The following is a 14,271-nucleotide window of genomic DNA, read 5'->3' as shown; positions in this document are numbered from 1 at the left end:
TACTGCAAATGTAATTATTAGCATTCAAGCAAACACAAATTCATAGTTTTGGGTATCAAAACCCTGAAATCTTTAAGTCTCAAAATGCCATGGTAAATAGTGTTTCTATAGCCTTTCGCATTCAGTTTTCTAATAAGAGAGGGAAGCAAGATTGTTGCCATTGCTCTCGCCCTGTTGGCTCGCCAAAGTTAAGACGTCATCACTGCGAACCCTGCGTTAAGTAACTTTCTGAAGCGCTCTTACCTGTGATCTTGACAATTAGAAATAATTTCCTTAGACGGCAGCAGTGCTTCAAGCGTAATGGCAGGCGCTAGTCGTTCTCTCGTTATTGTCATATTTGTATCGTTCTTGGCTTTCACAATTCTGCATTTTAACCACAATGAGTCCTTTAGTCGCTTACCTCAGCTTGTGAGCGATAACTTTGACACTTTGACGATTCAGTCAAATCAAAGTCTAAGTCCTAACGCAACTTCAATGGTCTTTGTGTATTTACTGAATTCTATCCAGAGTTTGAACAATTCTTTATCGGAAATCCAGACGCATTTGGTGTCACAACGACGTTTCTTCAATATTAATGTAACGGAAAACGAAAAAAATGGTTGTCCCTCACATAAGTTTATAATGACAACGGGTGATGCTGGAGGATTGGGCAATCGAATGAGTGAATATGCTACACTTTTGGCTTTGTCTGCAATCACTGGATTCACACCGGTTATCGGAAAGGTAAGCCATATTAACTCAGTCCTCGGTCAGACCGCACAAATCAAGTGGGGGGCGTGGGTATATTTAGTAGTTTTCATGTTGATCGATAAGTACGAAAATAAAAACTAAGTGCTAGATGGAAGTCCCTGCTGTCCAATTTCAATTGACCGTAAGATCAAAGAAATTGTTGGGTAATGAAATATTCATTTCCGAAACACATTGCCGTTACTCGTTCAAATGTACAAACTGTTTGATTATATCTTAACTTTGAACGATTGTCCCCGCCAAAATGTTTAATTGAGTCATTCAATGTACACCGAGTTATTTATCAATTACATTAACAAAATAAACATAGATCGTTGCCGTTAAGGGCAAATCACCTTTTTCATTTACATTCAAAGTTGTTTCTTCTGAAATGATAATGTCGCAAGCTTACGTAGTTGACCGAGTATTCATGATTTATGTTTTCATCCCTTTTTTAATTTTGGCCGCCCCCTACGTGCGCTCTAAGGCAAATTTCAGGCCCAAATTTAGTTATTAGCTTAGTTTAGTATGTTGGCAAAATTTTTGAAGGACATTTCGTGCCCATTTTGAAAGATCGATTGGCTCAGAGGATATGAATTTTTCACTCGCTTGTAAATTTAGTTATCAAGTTATCCGTAAATTCGTTAACAAAACATGGACTATGAACTACGTCAACTTATCCTGCAGTAAGTGTCCATCGATTCTGGCAAAAAAAAGCTTCATAGAAGAACGACCCACCATTATCTTTGACTTGACATTGTTCTTGTTCGGGAGTAGCGCTACCTCCACGAGGGGTAATTTTAGGTCCTATTTTCGTGCAGAATTGAGGTTACCGCAAAAAGGCAATTCTTCCATTGGGACTCAAATAATGAAGAACAGGTAGATCAAGTTCAGATTGAAATCCTACACGAAAGACCCGCATCATGATGGAGAAACTTCAGCATGGCTGTACTATCAATACAAGCAATACAAGGGAATTGGTTGTCGGGCGACCGACCGCTATGTTGGCTCAACTCCTTGGTTGGCTAAACAGTACTTTGGATGGTCAACAGAGAATCAATATCAAACGGGTTTATTCAAGGATGCCTTAAAGGTCTCTCTGGTTTACTGCATTGCTTTGGTCATATTTGTAGATATGTGCGAGTTTCGTAGTTACGATTTTACGGATTTTGTAACCGACACAAAGAATGTCACTTCATGTAAACACAAGGTCATGTCTATTGCAGTAAAAAAAGCCGAATAGCATTTGTAACACGTTTTCCGACTATTTGGGTCTATTCAACTATTCTGCATAGGTTGGCTGCACAGGTTGGCTGCACATTTTGCACAGGTGCACTATTCGCACAGGTACCTAGCCATGTCTCGCTCTAGCTCTCCTTTTCTGATCCATTGACGCCTTCTCTCGAAGACCACTTGAACCTGATATTGATGGAAAGCTTTACATAAACGTTAAAACCTTAAAGTAATTGGCTGGCAATATCTCCAGGTTGACCAGATTCAGGGAAAGACAGTTCGATTTTGGAAGTTTTAGGAGAGCAATTTTAATATTAGCCACCTTTTTGGGCCCGTTGTGGTTTGCTCCCCCCAGAGCTCCATTTCGGTTTCCGGAGAAGACGCTCAACCACAACGGCAGGTACTCTCTTCTATGAAATTGTGCATTCCAACATCAGCAAAAAGAGGAGAGTGTATGGATGCTTTGTGGATTTCTCCAAAGAATTCGACAAGGTGGAAAGAACGCTTTTATTCCTCCAACTCCAACTGTGGGGAGTTCCGCGTACAATCTGTGTCCTGCTGTCCAACATATATGTGGGACTCAGATGCTCCATTTGTTCTGGTGCGGACCTATCCCCCTGTTATTTCACTTCCATTGGCCTTCCTCAGGGGGGTTCCACTATCGCCAATTCTTTTCAATCTTTATGTATCCGACCTGCCCGAAGCCCTCACACACCAAAGCCCCACCATCAACCATTTTCCTGTACAATATCTTCAATACATATGCCGACGACCTGGTTCTCTTGTCTAATTCAACCGTGGAATTGCAAAATGCCATCAATGCCCTCCAGGGTTATTGCCAAGAGAACAGCCTTCAAGTCAACACCATCAAGACAAAGGCCATGGTTTTCCATAAAGGTCGTCTGCCTCCCAACTCCTTCCATACACACAATAGTCTGATTGAAATCATCAATAACTATTATTATGTCGATTTCACATTCTCAACTCAACACTCCTTCACCAACCATCGCAAATCATCAATAGTCAAAGCCAGGGCCAGGATCGGATACATTTACAAAAGACTTCCCATCAAGAATCTTCCCTTCCAACAGTTCTTCAAGTCTTCCGGACCTACATCACTCCAATTTTCCTCTACGGTCTTCACCTTTGGCTCCCCAACTCCGCCCAATCCGCTCTCATATCCGCCGATGCCACCTTCACCAAGTTCCTCAAACGATACCTGTGCGTGCCCTAATATGCCAACAATGTACGGACTCATTTTCTATGCAAAACCGAGCCCCTCACCATCGGGCTGGCAAGGTTAGTGTCCAACAGTGTTGGGAACTTGACCTTTCGGGGGGTGATGTCCGGACACAAGCTGTCCTTCCCGGTCAAGGATTTGCTTACACCGTATTGCCCTTGGCCCAACATCTCTTCGGAGTATTGGCGGCCACGTACCTTTGCCCGGCCCCCGGCCAAATGCCACCAACGACGGGAGCTGACGAAAGATCTGTTCAATCTGGCCCATCCTCTACTCTGCAATAGCCAAGAATTTCATCATTTACCTTTACCTTACTGTGTTTGTACTGTCTGTGACTCCCCTCTTCCCTTTTTTCATGTGCATTCAACCAATTCTATTCATACTCATTGTGATATCACTTTCTAGTCAACTATTTCATTGCTTTTACCTTCTTGACATTTTTCTTGTTTTATCAACAAACCTCCGTATAATGTCTATACGTCATATTTTATTTTATAGTTAGGTTAACGCCATGACATGACCAAGAGTCGCAATAAAGATTATTATTATTATAATGGCAATCTAGCTTTTTGTAACTAAAATTCTAGAATTGATCCACTCAGTCCTTATTTTCCGCATATTTTATCGACTTTTTTGCCCACTATTTCGCCATTTTTCGCAGCTTTTTTCAGCCGCTGTTTTGTAAAATTTAATCGACAATTTTTTAAAGCTCTAGTTATGTCTAATTGATTAAAAACAGACTAATACGAAAACTGGGCATAAAAAAATAATAAAACACTTGGTCTACCAACGACTTGGTATTAGTCCATCTCCTGGCCATTCACTGGTACCCAATTAAACATTTAAAGATGTGTCTGATTTTTAAAGGAGAACTAAGTTGCCGAAACAAAACTGCGTCCCAGCCTTTAATGTAGTGAATGTATTTGAAACTAGAAAATACAATGATGAAAGAGACAGAGGTTTCAAAATGAACCGATAGAATATTCATGCAGGTGACTGCTAATATTTCTGCAACTTATTTAGTGCTTTCATGTCAAACAGATTTCTAGACAAAAATGAGGAAACCTTTAACCTCACAATTTTTTCTCCACAATTGATACGAATTAATTCAAAAATTGCAGAAAAATTGATAATGTGGGACTGAAGAATTTGAAACGTCTCCACGAAGAGTTGATGGCTTATTCATAGCGTCACAGTACTTGTGCAATAAATTGTGCACCTAGAAACTTGGTTGGCATATTTTTAAGCTACTTGAAGGGCATATATCTCAACATCCATTGCTTCGTCTCAAAAAAATGCGCTTCCAATTTTTTTTTGGAAGAGCTGGTTGTTAACAGTGAGTTGTCCTTTATATCCTAAGCCGAGACTTAGTTAAGAGAGGGGTTTGTAGACTCGTAGATTGGTATTAAGGGGTTCTCAGTAAATCGTTGCGACAGTGAAAGATCGGAAATTCCACTACTCCTCATTAAGGGATCGCCTTGTACATTAGTGAACATCTAAATACGCAAAGGTCCAGCCTCTCAGATGGAAAGATCGTAGTACTTGTGTGCCACATTAGTAGCTTTAAATTCCATGATGAGGAACCCAATTGCCTAGGTAAAGAAGGGGACAAGTTTTGCCACTCACAGATCATTCTCTTGGGTGGTTTCAATTTTCCTAAAATAGTTCTTGGATGGAGACCAAGCTAAATCGGCTGGATTCCTCTATCCCTTCTGAGCCTTTCTCGGTGTTTGAAGACTTTATGCTCTAGCATAACTAAACGCAATATGTAGGCCAACTAACACGGGAGACAGTTTATTCGACCTGGTTCTTGTCTATGATCCAGAGCTTATTACTAATGTCTCTATAACCAACATCGATTTATCTGATCACAAGCTCCTTGATAGTTGGGCCCCTATGCACTCCAAAACATCTTCAAAAGGTTGAAAAAGTATTACGATCCCTTACGAGATCTGTCTCTGGCATGGCTAGTCTGGCATCGCTCGCAATCTACAGTATTCAGCGAAAGTATGATCGCTACCTTATCATTTACGCGTTTAAATGCATTCACGGTGATCTGTGCCCAAACCCAGGTATTGGCACAACCTACAGTCAGAGAAGAGGCGTATCAATAGGTTGAATAAATATTTAAACAGTGAGACCCAACGCTAGTAGATAAAAGAAACGTTTGTAGTAAATCGTGCTCAAGGACTCTACAACTTTCTGCCTTCGGACTTAAGGCAACCGTTCACATGAACTTTTCCTTGTTCTCTCCTTCAAAATGAGTTTGGATCAGTATTTGCCCAAAATCCCGGGCTTACTCTATGTTCAGGGGCTTCTTCGACCGGCCAATACCAATTAATTGATACTTTTAGTATTTACGCAATTATTGTTCTCGACCATTTCTTGCTTTGCTTTGTTTTTATATATTCAGACATGACAGCTTCGACATTGAATGACATTCTTTGTGTCAGTTACTCAATCTGTGAACTCTTAAGCCAAGCCACAAAAAAAGAAAATCAAACCTTGTATAAAGGGTTTCTATAGGAACCCTAGCGCACTTCATCCCCTTGTGGTGTGGTTACCTTGCACAACTAAGAACGCTACATTCTGTACTTTAACTAAAATATAAGCCCACCTGTAATCGTTCCAACGACTAAATGCCTTATTAAAGAATGTGTTCCCTGTTTCATAGTCCATGAGCACGTTTTGTCTTTTCTTTATCATCTTTTTTTAAATGTATTTATTGTGAGAAGCATGTCTCATTGGATATATGAATTTATAGGTGGTACATGAATTCCAATTCAATTAGAGTCGCACATGGCGATTTGGGGCCCATTATGGGTTCAAGGGTTGCCATTCGAGGCAAATATCCACAAGAGAAACAGGGCTTTTGTTGCAATTCGAGGCAAATATCCACAAGAGAAACAGGGCTTGGGCGTGGGAGGAGACTTGGGATCGAGCCCATGAACCCGAGATCAACTCGGTCACGCATTAGTCAAATGCGCTACAACCATCTCCGCATTATCATGCATATTTTCATTCATGTAATATCTGATCCACCAACAACTTGGATTTGTCGGATCTGACTAAGTCTTGAATATAGGGCTGTTCAGGAATTTGGATAAAGAAAGTAGTCCGCGTCTGACTTAAAAGATGCTACCAGATCAAAGCCTACATTTTCCCTACGAATACTTGAGGAAAGCAAAACCTGGAAGCGCTTGCTTAGGCTTAAGAGTGCTATCAAAACGAACGTTAAACCTATAAGTTTCCTGCAATTGACTCTACAACATGAGTTTTAGGAGAAAACTCATGAATGCGTTTGAAAATGTACTGTACCACTTCACTTGCGATCATATGAAAGTAATTACGGCGATTGTGCCCAAGCATTAGTCCAAGGAATGGATTAAGTACTGAAGTTTATTTGTTTTAGATCAGTTTTTAACTTTGACACATATGCCTTGTCCCAAAATTGTGGAAATGCATCTTCACTCCGCTATCGTGTTAATCAAGCAATATGGAAACAAAATGGATCATGTGCATATCGCTCATTGTGCCAGGGAACCACTTCTTTCCTGAGGATTTTCTATTAAGCCTCGGGGTTGACTTTGGTTTCATCTGGACAGAAAATGAAGGATGTTTTGTTCCTTTCGCTCAAGATGCTTGGCCAGATTACTAAAACTCTGGCTGGTTTCTGGCGCTTAAACATACCTCTCGGGATTGCTAATATCGGGCCACCTTTTGGTTATGAAGTTGGGCCATGAATGAGTTCTCATTGGTCCCTTTCGCTCATATTGTTATCAACTTGTAGGTGCACATTCACCTACAAGGACTTTGAGATTGACGAGAATGTATTGGATATTAGTCCCACGCTTTCTTTGACAAATCTGGAACCTATTACCTAGCACTTTGCTCAATAATCAATTATATTCATTGGTGTCACACTTGTCAGACAATCGGTAGATCACTTTCTAGGAATATAACTTGTTCAAATTTGTCATTCCAACGTATTTTCTTTTCAGGGTCATAGAAAAACTTTGACAGATGTGTTTCCGTTGATTCCTTTTGAGGGAACTAATATCAGCCGAAGTTGTATGAATGCGGCCAAGTCCTTAAATCCGAGGCTGCTGACGGAGACCAACGCTTTCATAGCTACCAAGCCAGTAGATCATGTTCACAATATACGGTTACATCAGTATTCGAATGGGGTATTTTACTACAATAAAATAAGAGGCCTTCTTAAAGAGCACTTCAGATTCAAACCAGAGTAAGATGTCCCAATATCATCTATTTACTGAATTTATCACTTCATCCGAACAATTCAATCTTTCTCCACAGAGTTGACACAGTGGCTGAAGGGTTCTTGGTAAATGCCAGCCTTCTATTGAAACCTGACATGATGGACCCAGTTTGGGTTGGAATTCACGTTAGAAGAACCAACTATAAGCACCATTTGAATGTGACTCAAAACGGCACCTTGGTCACTTTTGAGTATTTTGAACGTGCTATAAAAAGACTTGAAGAAAGTCTAAGCGATTCATACCGGAACTTTGAGCCCACAAACGTAAGTTGTATCGCTAAGGTAGCAGTTTTATTTGTATGCCTCTGATTTTGTGTCCAATTATCCTCGATCGTAAACTTTCTACATATCTATTGCCTCCTGCGTGTTGTAAAAACTAACGGTGCTTACACTTTCTGCCAAGAGACCGCAAATACAAATTCTCCAATTGCTATGTCTTAATCATCTTAAGAAGATGAAAAAATCAATCTGTTACTCCAAAGTTCAATACTGTTATTTTTCTTTGAAACGGCTAAATTACAGAAAAGTGTGACTGAAAATTGGGTCGCAAATTTGCGGCCACCCCTTTGATCACATATGTCGAATGGGCGAATGGGTGTAAAGTCTGAACTGTGCACAACAATAGCAAGTGAATTATGACTCTCCAATGTTATTCTCCCATAGATGGTGTTTGTGGTAGCTTCAGATGACAATGAATGGTGCAAGACACAATTCGGGACAATCGCCAATAAGACCGTCATATTTACCAAGCAAGCCTTTACCCACAATTTGGGATTTGACAGGAAGTATTTAGATATGGCCATTATGTCCAAATGCAACCACTCCATCTTCGACTATGGGACATTTGGATTTTGGGGGGCCTATTTGGCCGGAGGTCATACGATACTGGCCCACAACATTGGCACTGGCATGAATCCTGAAGTGGAGAACGTCAGGCAAGCTGAACTGCCAAATTGGCACTTCATTGAAGCTCATGGAAAGTCGTAACGCCCTCACAAACCCTTGCCGTCATGAATGATTTCAAGATGATCTGGCAACGTGAGTAGCGAACTCTACAAATCGTACGCCACGCTATCTCAATTAAATCGTTTTTGGATATTTGCACTTCTACCTTTTGTCTAAATACATGCTGACCAGAAGAAAAAAAACAACCATCATTATCATCATTGCCGAAAGAGTGAGGTCGGAATGTAAACAGGTCAAGTAATCAATCACATCATGTTTCTTTTTATTGTTTTGTGTGAAAAGTATTGAGATTTTAATTGCATTTTCGGGAAAAGCTTGAGTTTTTACCGACAAGGCAAGCAGGAATAATGTGAGAATTAGAGAGCAACTACTTTCTTGCGACAAACCTGGAGGATTGGGACAATGCAGTATTTAAGGGAGGTGCAGACGGTATCTTTTACAATACATCTTCAAAAATATCTATGAGCTTTTTCCTCAGCAAGGTTTTAATAGTCAATTGCAATGAATGTAAAGGTTTACAATTTTGAGCCCTCCAAAATATCCAGGCTAGTCAAAACAATGAGGCACTTGCTTGTTTCTCTTTGGGTTTCTTAAATTTTAAATTGTTAAAGTGCTAAAATGTGTGTCCTTGATCCTCCCCCTAATATGAGGTTGCTTTGATACCCAGTTTATTTGTTTGGTCAGTTCCCGCCTCTTGTGTGCGTGTGTGAAAACCACGTTGATTTTAACTTGATTCATGAAGATACCAGACATGAGCACGAGATGACTAAGTCCAACGTTTTGATGATCCTTAAATAAATTCTTGTGTGAAAACCCCATCGCATGGAATTAAGATAAAAAGAGGTATTTAAAATGAACGGAATACATAGGCATTAAAGTGCAAAAGTGTTTTGTTACAGAGATTCTTGAAAAAGAACAGAGAAAAAAGTGTTACAAAGGAATGAATTTCCTCGTAAGCCATGTTGCGTCATCATTTATAAAATATTTGGTCGTGTAAACTGTTTGAATTAGCTGCTCTAGGGCATCCTTGAATGTAAGGCTGGTCTGGGATCGTTAACAAAAAACGATCTAAATCACGTTTAAAACTTAACAATGGGTCATCTAATGCATAGAATCGTCTAGGAGAGCACGGAAGCAAGTTGTATAAAGCTGGTGCCCGGTTTAAGACAGAAGAAGACTTTGAACCCCTCATTAGCTTTTTTTTAAAGGGGATTGAATTATGGCGCATTTCACATGAAATCTCTTGTCTCTTGGTAACGCTATGTCATATTCCCGGGTTAGGACAAAGGAAATGGAGACATTAAACACATAAAGGATAAGGTAATGTTCGTACCTAAGCTGAATACTATATAAGCCCAATTATTTGAGGAGTTACCAACAACTTAATTTCGATATCCCGTCGATATATCTCGTGAAACTCCTTTGTACTATTCAATCTTATTTAACCTCCCCAGCGGTCATGGGTTCCCAGATTGGGGAAGCTTAAGCAAGATGTGGCTGGAATATTGATTTGAACAGGGTTTTTAAAGTCAACACATCTCTGGACTTGAATGTTCGATATATCCAGCCGCAAGTCTGAAAAACCTTGGTCACTTTTGTATGTATATGCTCTTTAAATTTATCATCGTCTTGAAGGATCATCCCGAGATCCTTGATTGAGTTTACCGATTCGATTGGTTTCCAGTAATTATCGATATGAATAGAGGAGGTCTATACCAACCTATTCGCTGAATTTCTTACAGACACTAGCTTGGTATCGTCAACATAAGAGGAGATTACAGACTCAAGGGGTAATTCGTGTAGTGGTGCAATAAAGAGTGTGAAGAGGATTGGACCTAGGATAGTGCCTTGTGGAACTCCGGACATCACTTGGCAAGTGCGACTCAAGCACGCTTCAACTCGAACACCTTGGGTACGGTTGGTCAGGAACTCTTTGATCCAAGAATACCTATTTCCATTGATATCTATTTTACTTAAACAATTTAAAGGTAGAATGTGGTCTACTTTATCAAAAGCTTGAGCAAAGTCTACGGAAATATTATTTGCACACTCGTTATGTCGTAGTCCCTCAATAAAGTCGTCAAAATCTTGAATAAGTTGAGTCACTGTGCCAAAAGGAGTACGAAACCCATGTTGTTGGTCAGGAATGCTACCTTTTTTGTTAAGGTATGTAAGAAGTTTTTCCTTAATCACCTTTTCCATGACCTTGGCAGTATTTGACGTTAGCGATATTGGGCTATAATTGCCAGGTATGCCCGTATCTTCTTCTCCTTTATAAATTGGCACAATATGGGCAGTTTTTAGTTGGACCCTCGGATAAAGATCTATTCATAAAGCATGTTAGTATTGGAGCAATGACTTGTGCGGTGCGTTTAAGGAATTGTGTTGTCACGCCATCAGGTCCTGGAGCACTCGAAAACTTAAAGTCTTCAATGGCTTTCAGAACATCATGCCCATCAATGGTAATGTCTGCTAGTGAGGAGTTGCAATTGCCCATATGGGGGTTGATAGCCATATGATCAACTGGGATTGAAAATTCAGAGGCAAATTGATCACTTAGGATATTGGCTAAATTGATTGGATTAGATACCTCTTCATCGTTCGGTAGTTTAAGGGACCCTGCAGGGGGTTGGCTTTCCGTTTGGAGTTGGCGTATGAGTAAAATGCTTATGGGTTGAGTTTTACATTTTGGACAACTCTCCTCTCTTTCCACAACTGATCCTTGTCCAGCGAGTTTTTCAAATAATGTCGATGTCTTTAATCTTACATTAAACATTTTGGGATGTGACTGATTCATCATCCAGGGACTGTAGCCTCTTTGCCAGTGACACCCGTTTCTTGAAGAGCTTTTGTCTTCGTTTGGGAATAATGGTTTCATTGCCTTTAATCACCAAAAGAGGTACTCCTACTTGGGCACATGTACCCCAAGTGAGCTTATGAGCAGTGTCATAGCATTGTTGAGATTATCAAGGGACAGCAATCATCATGAAAGCTGGACTTGGCAAGGCCAGTTTTTGAGATTTTTTTTAGGAATTTGGGATTTTTTCTCCTGAATTATCGTATATATTTCCAGAATGCTATGATCGGAAAGGTCACTTGGCGTTACTTGAATAGCAGAGATCATCTCCGGATCACTGGCAAGTACTAGATCTAGTACATTGTCGACTCGTGCCCGTGGGGGTGCCCATATGCTGGGACAGGTTACCCTCGAACATGAAATCCTCAAGGTTCCGTTAGTAAGTGGAATAGCACTTGGGGAACGGTGTATAACCAAGGGGGCCAAGATGCCACTCAACTACCGTTTTCGGAAAAGTAAAGGCCCCTAGTATAATATGCTGAGAGTAGGTTGTCTTGGCTAGTTCATTGCGGATGAACGTTAAACCTTCGGAGAATAAGACAGGAGAGCAAGAAGGTGGCCTGTAGATAGTAATTAGGGTTAAATCAATGGATGTTACATGAACAAAAAGGATCTTGACTTCTCCATAGGACATTTTTGTAGGGGTGTATCTGTGGCGAGCATTTGCTTGCCGATAATATGTCTATCTGTGATATGTGTAAATAGCTAGGAGCTCTTGTTAATAAACCACTTAACTACCATCTCTCGACTCATTCACATGGCGGACCTTGTACCATATAACATATTCATTTCTTACGTAAAGACACACTCGACCGTGCAGAATGACGGTGTTTTTGGACCTATCCCTGCCACAACAATACAGTGTGAAACCATTGATCATCATTTCCTCGTCAAGGACCCCAGGTCTGAGCCAGGTCTCGGTAATTGATATAAATGACATTTGTTTCGCCAAAGACAATTCTTCGAGAAATTTTGCTTCCCATGATTTTTTTTTGGAGATGAGACAATGAACGTTTAAGTAGATTCTTCTTAAGGGACTTGATTTTTTCATTGTATTAGAGATTTTAGGTTTTCCATCATTCCTTCCAGCCTTAAAAATCCTGCTTCAAGACAAATTGGTTTTAAAACCCTGAGGTGGCACAAGAGCAGAAACATTGGAAGGATGAAATGTAGCGGTAGGGTGTGAAGAGGGTGGAGAAAGGGAGGCTCTCGTCACCCTGGCGTAGTCAGCCCGTGATGGTCCGCTCAGTTGGGCCCCAATTGGGTTGTATGCGGGATAGCTAATCGTCGGTGAAGAAATGGGGAGGACGATATTATTTGAAGCTTGTGCCAGGGTGCTATGGTTCACTGGGGTTGGGCGTCTTCTTTGCGTCCCTTTTATATGGACAGTCTTACACTTGGGGTTATATCAACTCCCGAATTTCATGGATTTACTGCACATATAGGGATGGAAAAAGTCAGTTTTCCTTACAACATCCTCTTTTGTTACGTTTCTTCAGCACGGTTGGATCAATCTTTCGACAAGTATTTGTTGTACGTAGAGCGCTCACTCCTACAGGGCCTTGGGCTTTGAATGGAATGAAATTCCGCTTACTGATCTTTGGGTCGACGCCATTAGCCTCTTCACTAGTAGATGATGAATGTAAATGCATTCGACAGGTCTCGTCGATGAATGATTTAGGTTTAGTCCTCCAAGATAATGGAAAGTTCAATGAGCACATCCAGTGAAAAGTTGGCAAAGCTTCTCAAATGCGTGGTTGGATACATCGCACTTTTAGTCCAGAAACAGTATCACGATGCTGACTCTGTACAAATCGATTGTCCAGCCGCTTCTTGAATATGCTTCACTCATTTGGGCTCCAATGTGTTCAGCAGGTTTGCAAAAGCTCGAACAAGTCCAAAGATGTTTCACTAGGAACATCACAGGAATGAGAGAGTTCTCGTATTGGGAGAGACTAAAAAAGTTGGGACTGTACAGTGTTCAGAGAAGGTAGGAAAGGTATCTGATACTGTAAGTCTTCAAGAGCATCCATAATATGAGCTTTGTCCCAACCCAAGATTTAGGGTCAATTGTAGTGATTGAATTGAAGGTGCTCTCAAAACGCACATTAAGCCCTCGAGAATCCAGACTAGTTCCAACAATGAAGTCCACATCTCTTCTTTCTCGGGCGCCTTCATTGTTTGATTTGCTTCCCTCTACTATTCGTAGGGAATACGTAGGCCTTGTTGATCCCGTTGCATCTTTCAAGTCAGATTTACTTCGACTTTTTTAACAAAAATACCTGCTCAATCTTAAATTCAAGGGCTAACCAGATCCGTCACTCTAATTTATTGGTGGATCAAATCTTATATGAATATAAAATCAATTAACACAAATACTCATTTCTGTCTTGAAATTCTGGGGATCCATTCCCAGTTGCGGTAAGGGGAGCCGAAAAAATAAATATTGAGCAGTTCCCGTCCATGCATGATTTAGGTGCAGTCCTCGAAAATAATGGAAAATTCGGTATATGCTAAAGCATCTGTGAATATATTCCTTACAACAGTTAGAAAATCCCCCCCTCCAAAAACAAGTGCTTGGAGTTGGAAGAAATGCAAGTGCATGTGAAATGTGCATGTGCGATATAACAGTATCAACCTTTTCATAGCCAAACCTGAAAACAAAGTAATCATTACAAATTTGCAATCATCCTCAGCATAGCTCCGCTTTAAGAAGAGTTTTATCTATACAAATAAACCTTTGATGGCGACCAGAGCAGTCTGATTATTAATGTCATTCAAAACTTTGGCAAACATACGTGTTCAATTTTTTTGCTGATAAGATTATCGGAGGAGTTACACAAAACATACGAATGCACAAATCTATCCACTCACTTGAGTCCATAACTCACTTGACCAACCCCCCCCCCAATACAAAAGCTAAAGTTTTTCAGATCAAACCAAAACATTTACAATTACAATTCTAATGGG

The 14,271-nt window shown here is 40.4% G+C and overlaps 1 protein-coding gene across 1 annotated transcript; it reads left to right on the top strand.

Annotated features, from left to right (window-relative positions):
- The first annotated feature begins 242 nt into the window (after positions 1-242).
- On the top strand, positions 243-8,998 carry LOC131887743 (galactoside alpha-(1,2)-fucosyltransferase 2-like). Its single transcript, XM_059236410.1, has 4 exons — positions 243-723; positions 7,201-7,445; positions 7,517-7,742; positions 8,142-8,998. Exons 1-4 carry the CDS (start codon positions 301-303, stop codon positions 8,463-8,465), a joined length of 1,218 nt encoding a protein of 405 aa, XP_059092393.1. The 5' UTR covers positions 243-300; the 3' UTR covers positions 8,466-8,998.
- The last annotated feature ends 5,273 nt before the right edge of the window (positions 8,999-14,271 follow it).

The sequence above is a fragment of the Tigriopus californicus genome, chromosome 10 (assembly GCF_007210705.1).
Source record: "Tigriopus californicus strain San Diego chromosome 10, Tcal_SD_v2.1, whole genome shotgun sequence".
NCBI classification, from domain to species: Eukaryota; Metazoa; Arthropoda; class Copepoda; order Harpacticoida; family Harpacticidae; genus Tigriopus; species Tigriopus californicus.
The sequence above is the reverse complement of the archived record's forward strand: the minus strand, read 5'-3'. Positions and strand labels throughout refer to the sequence as shown.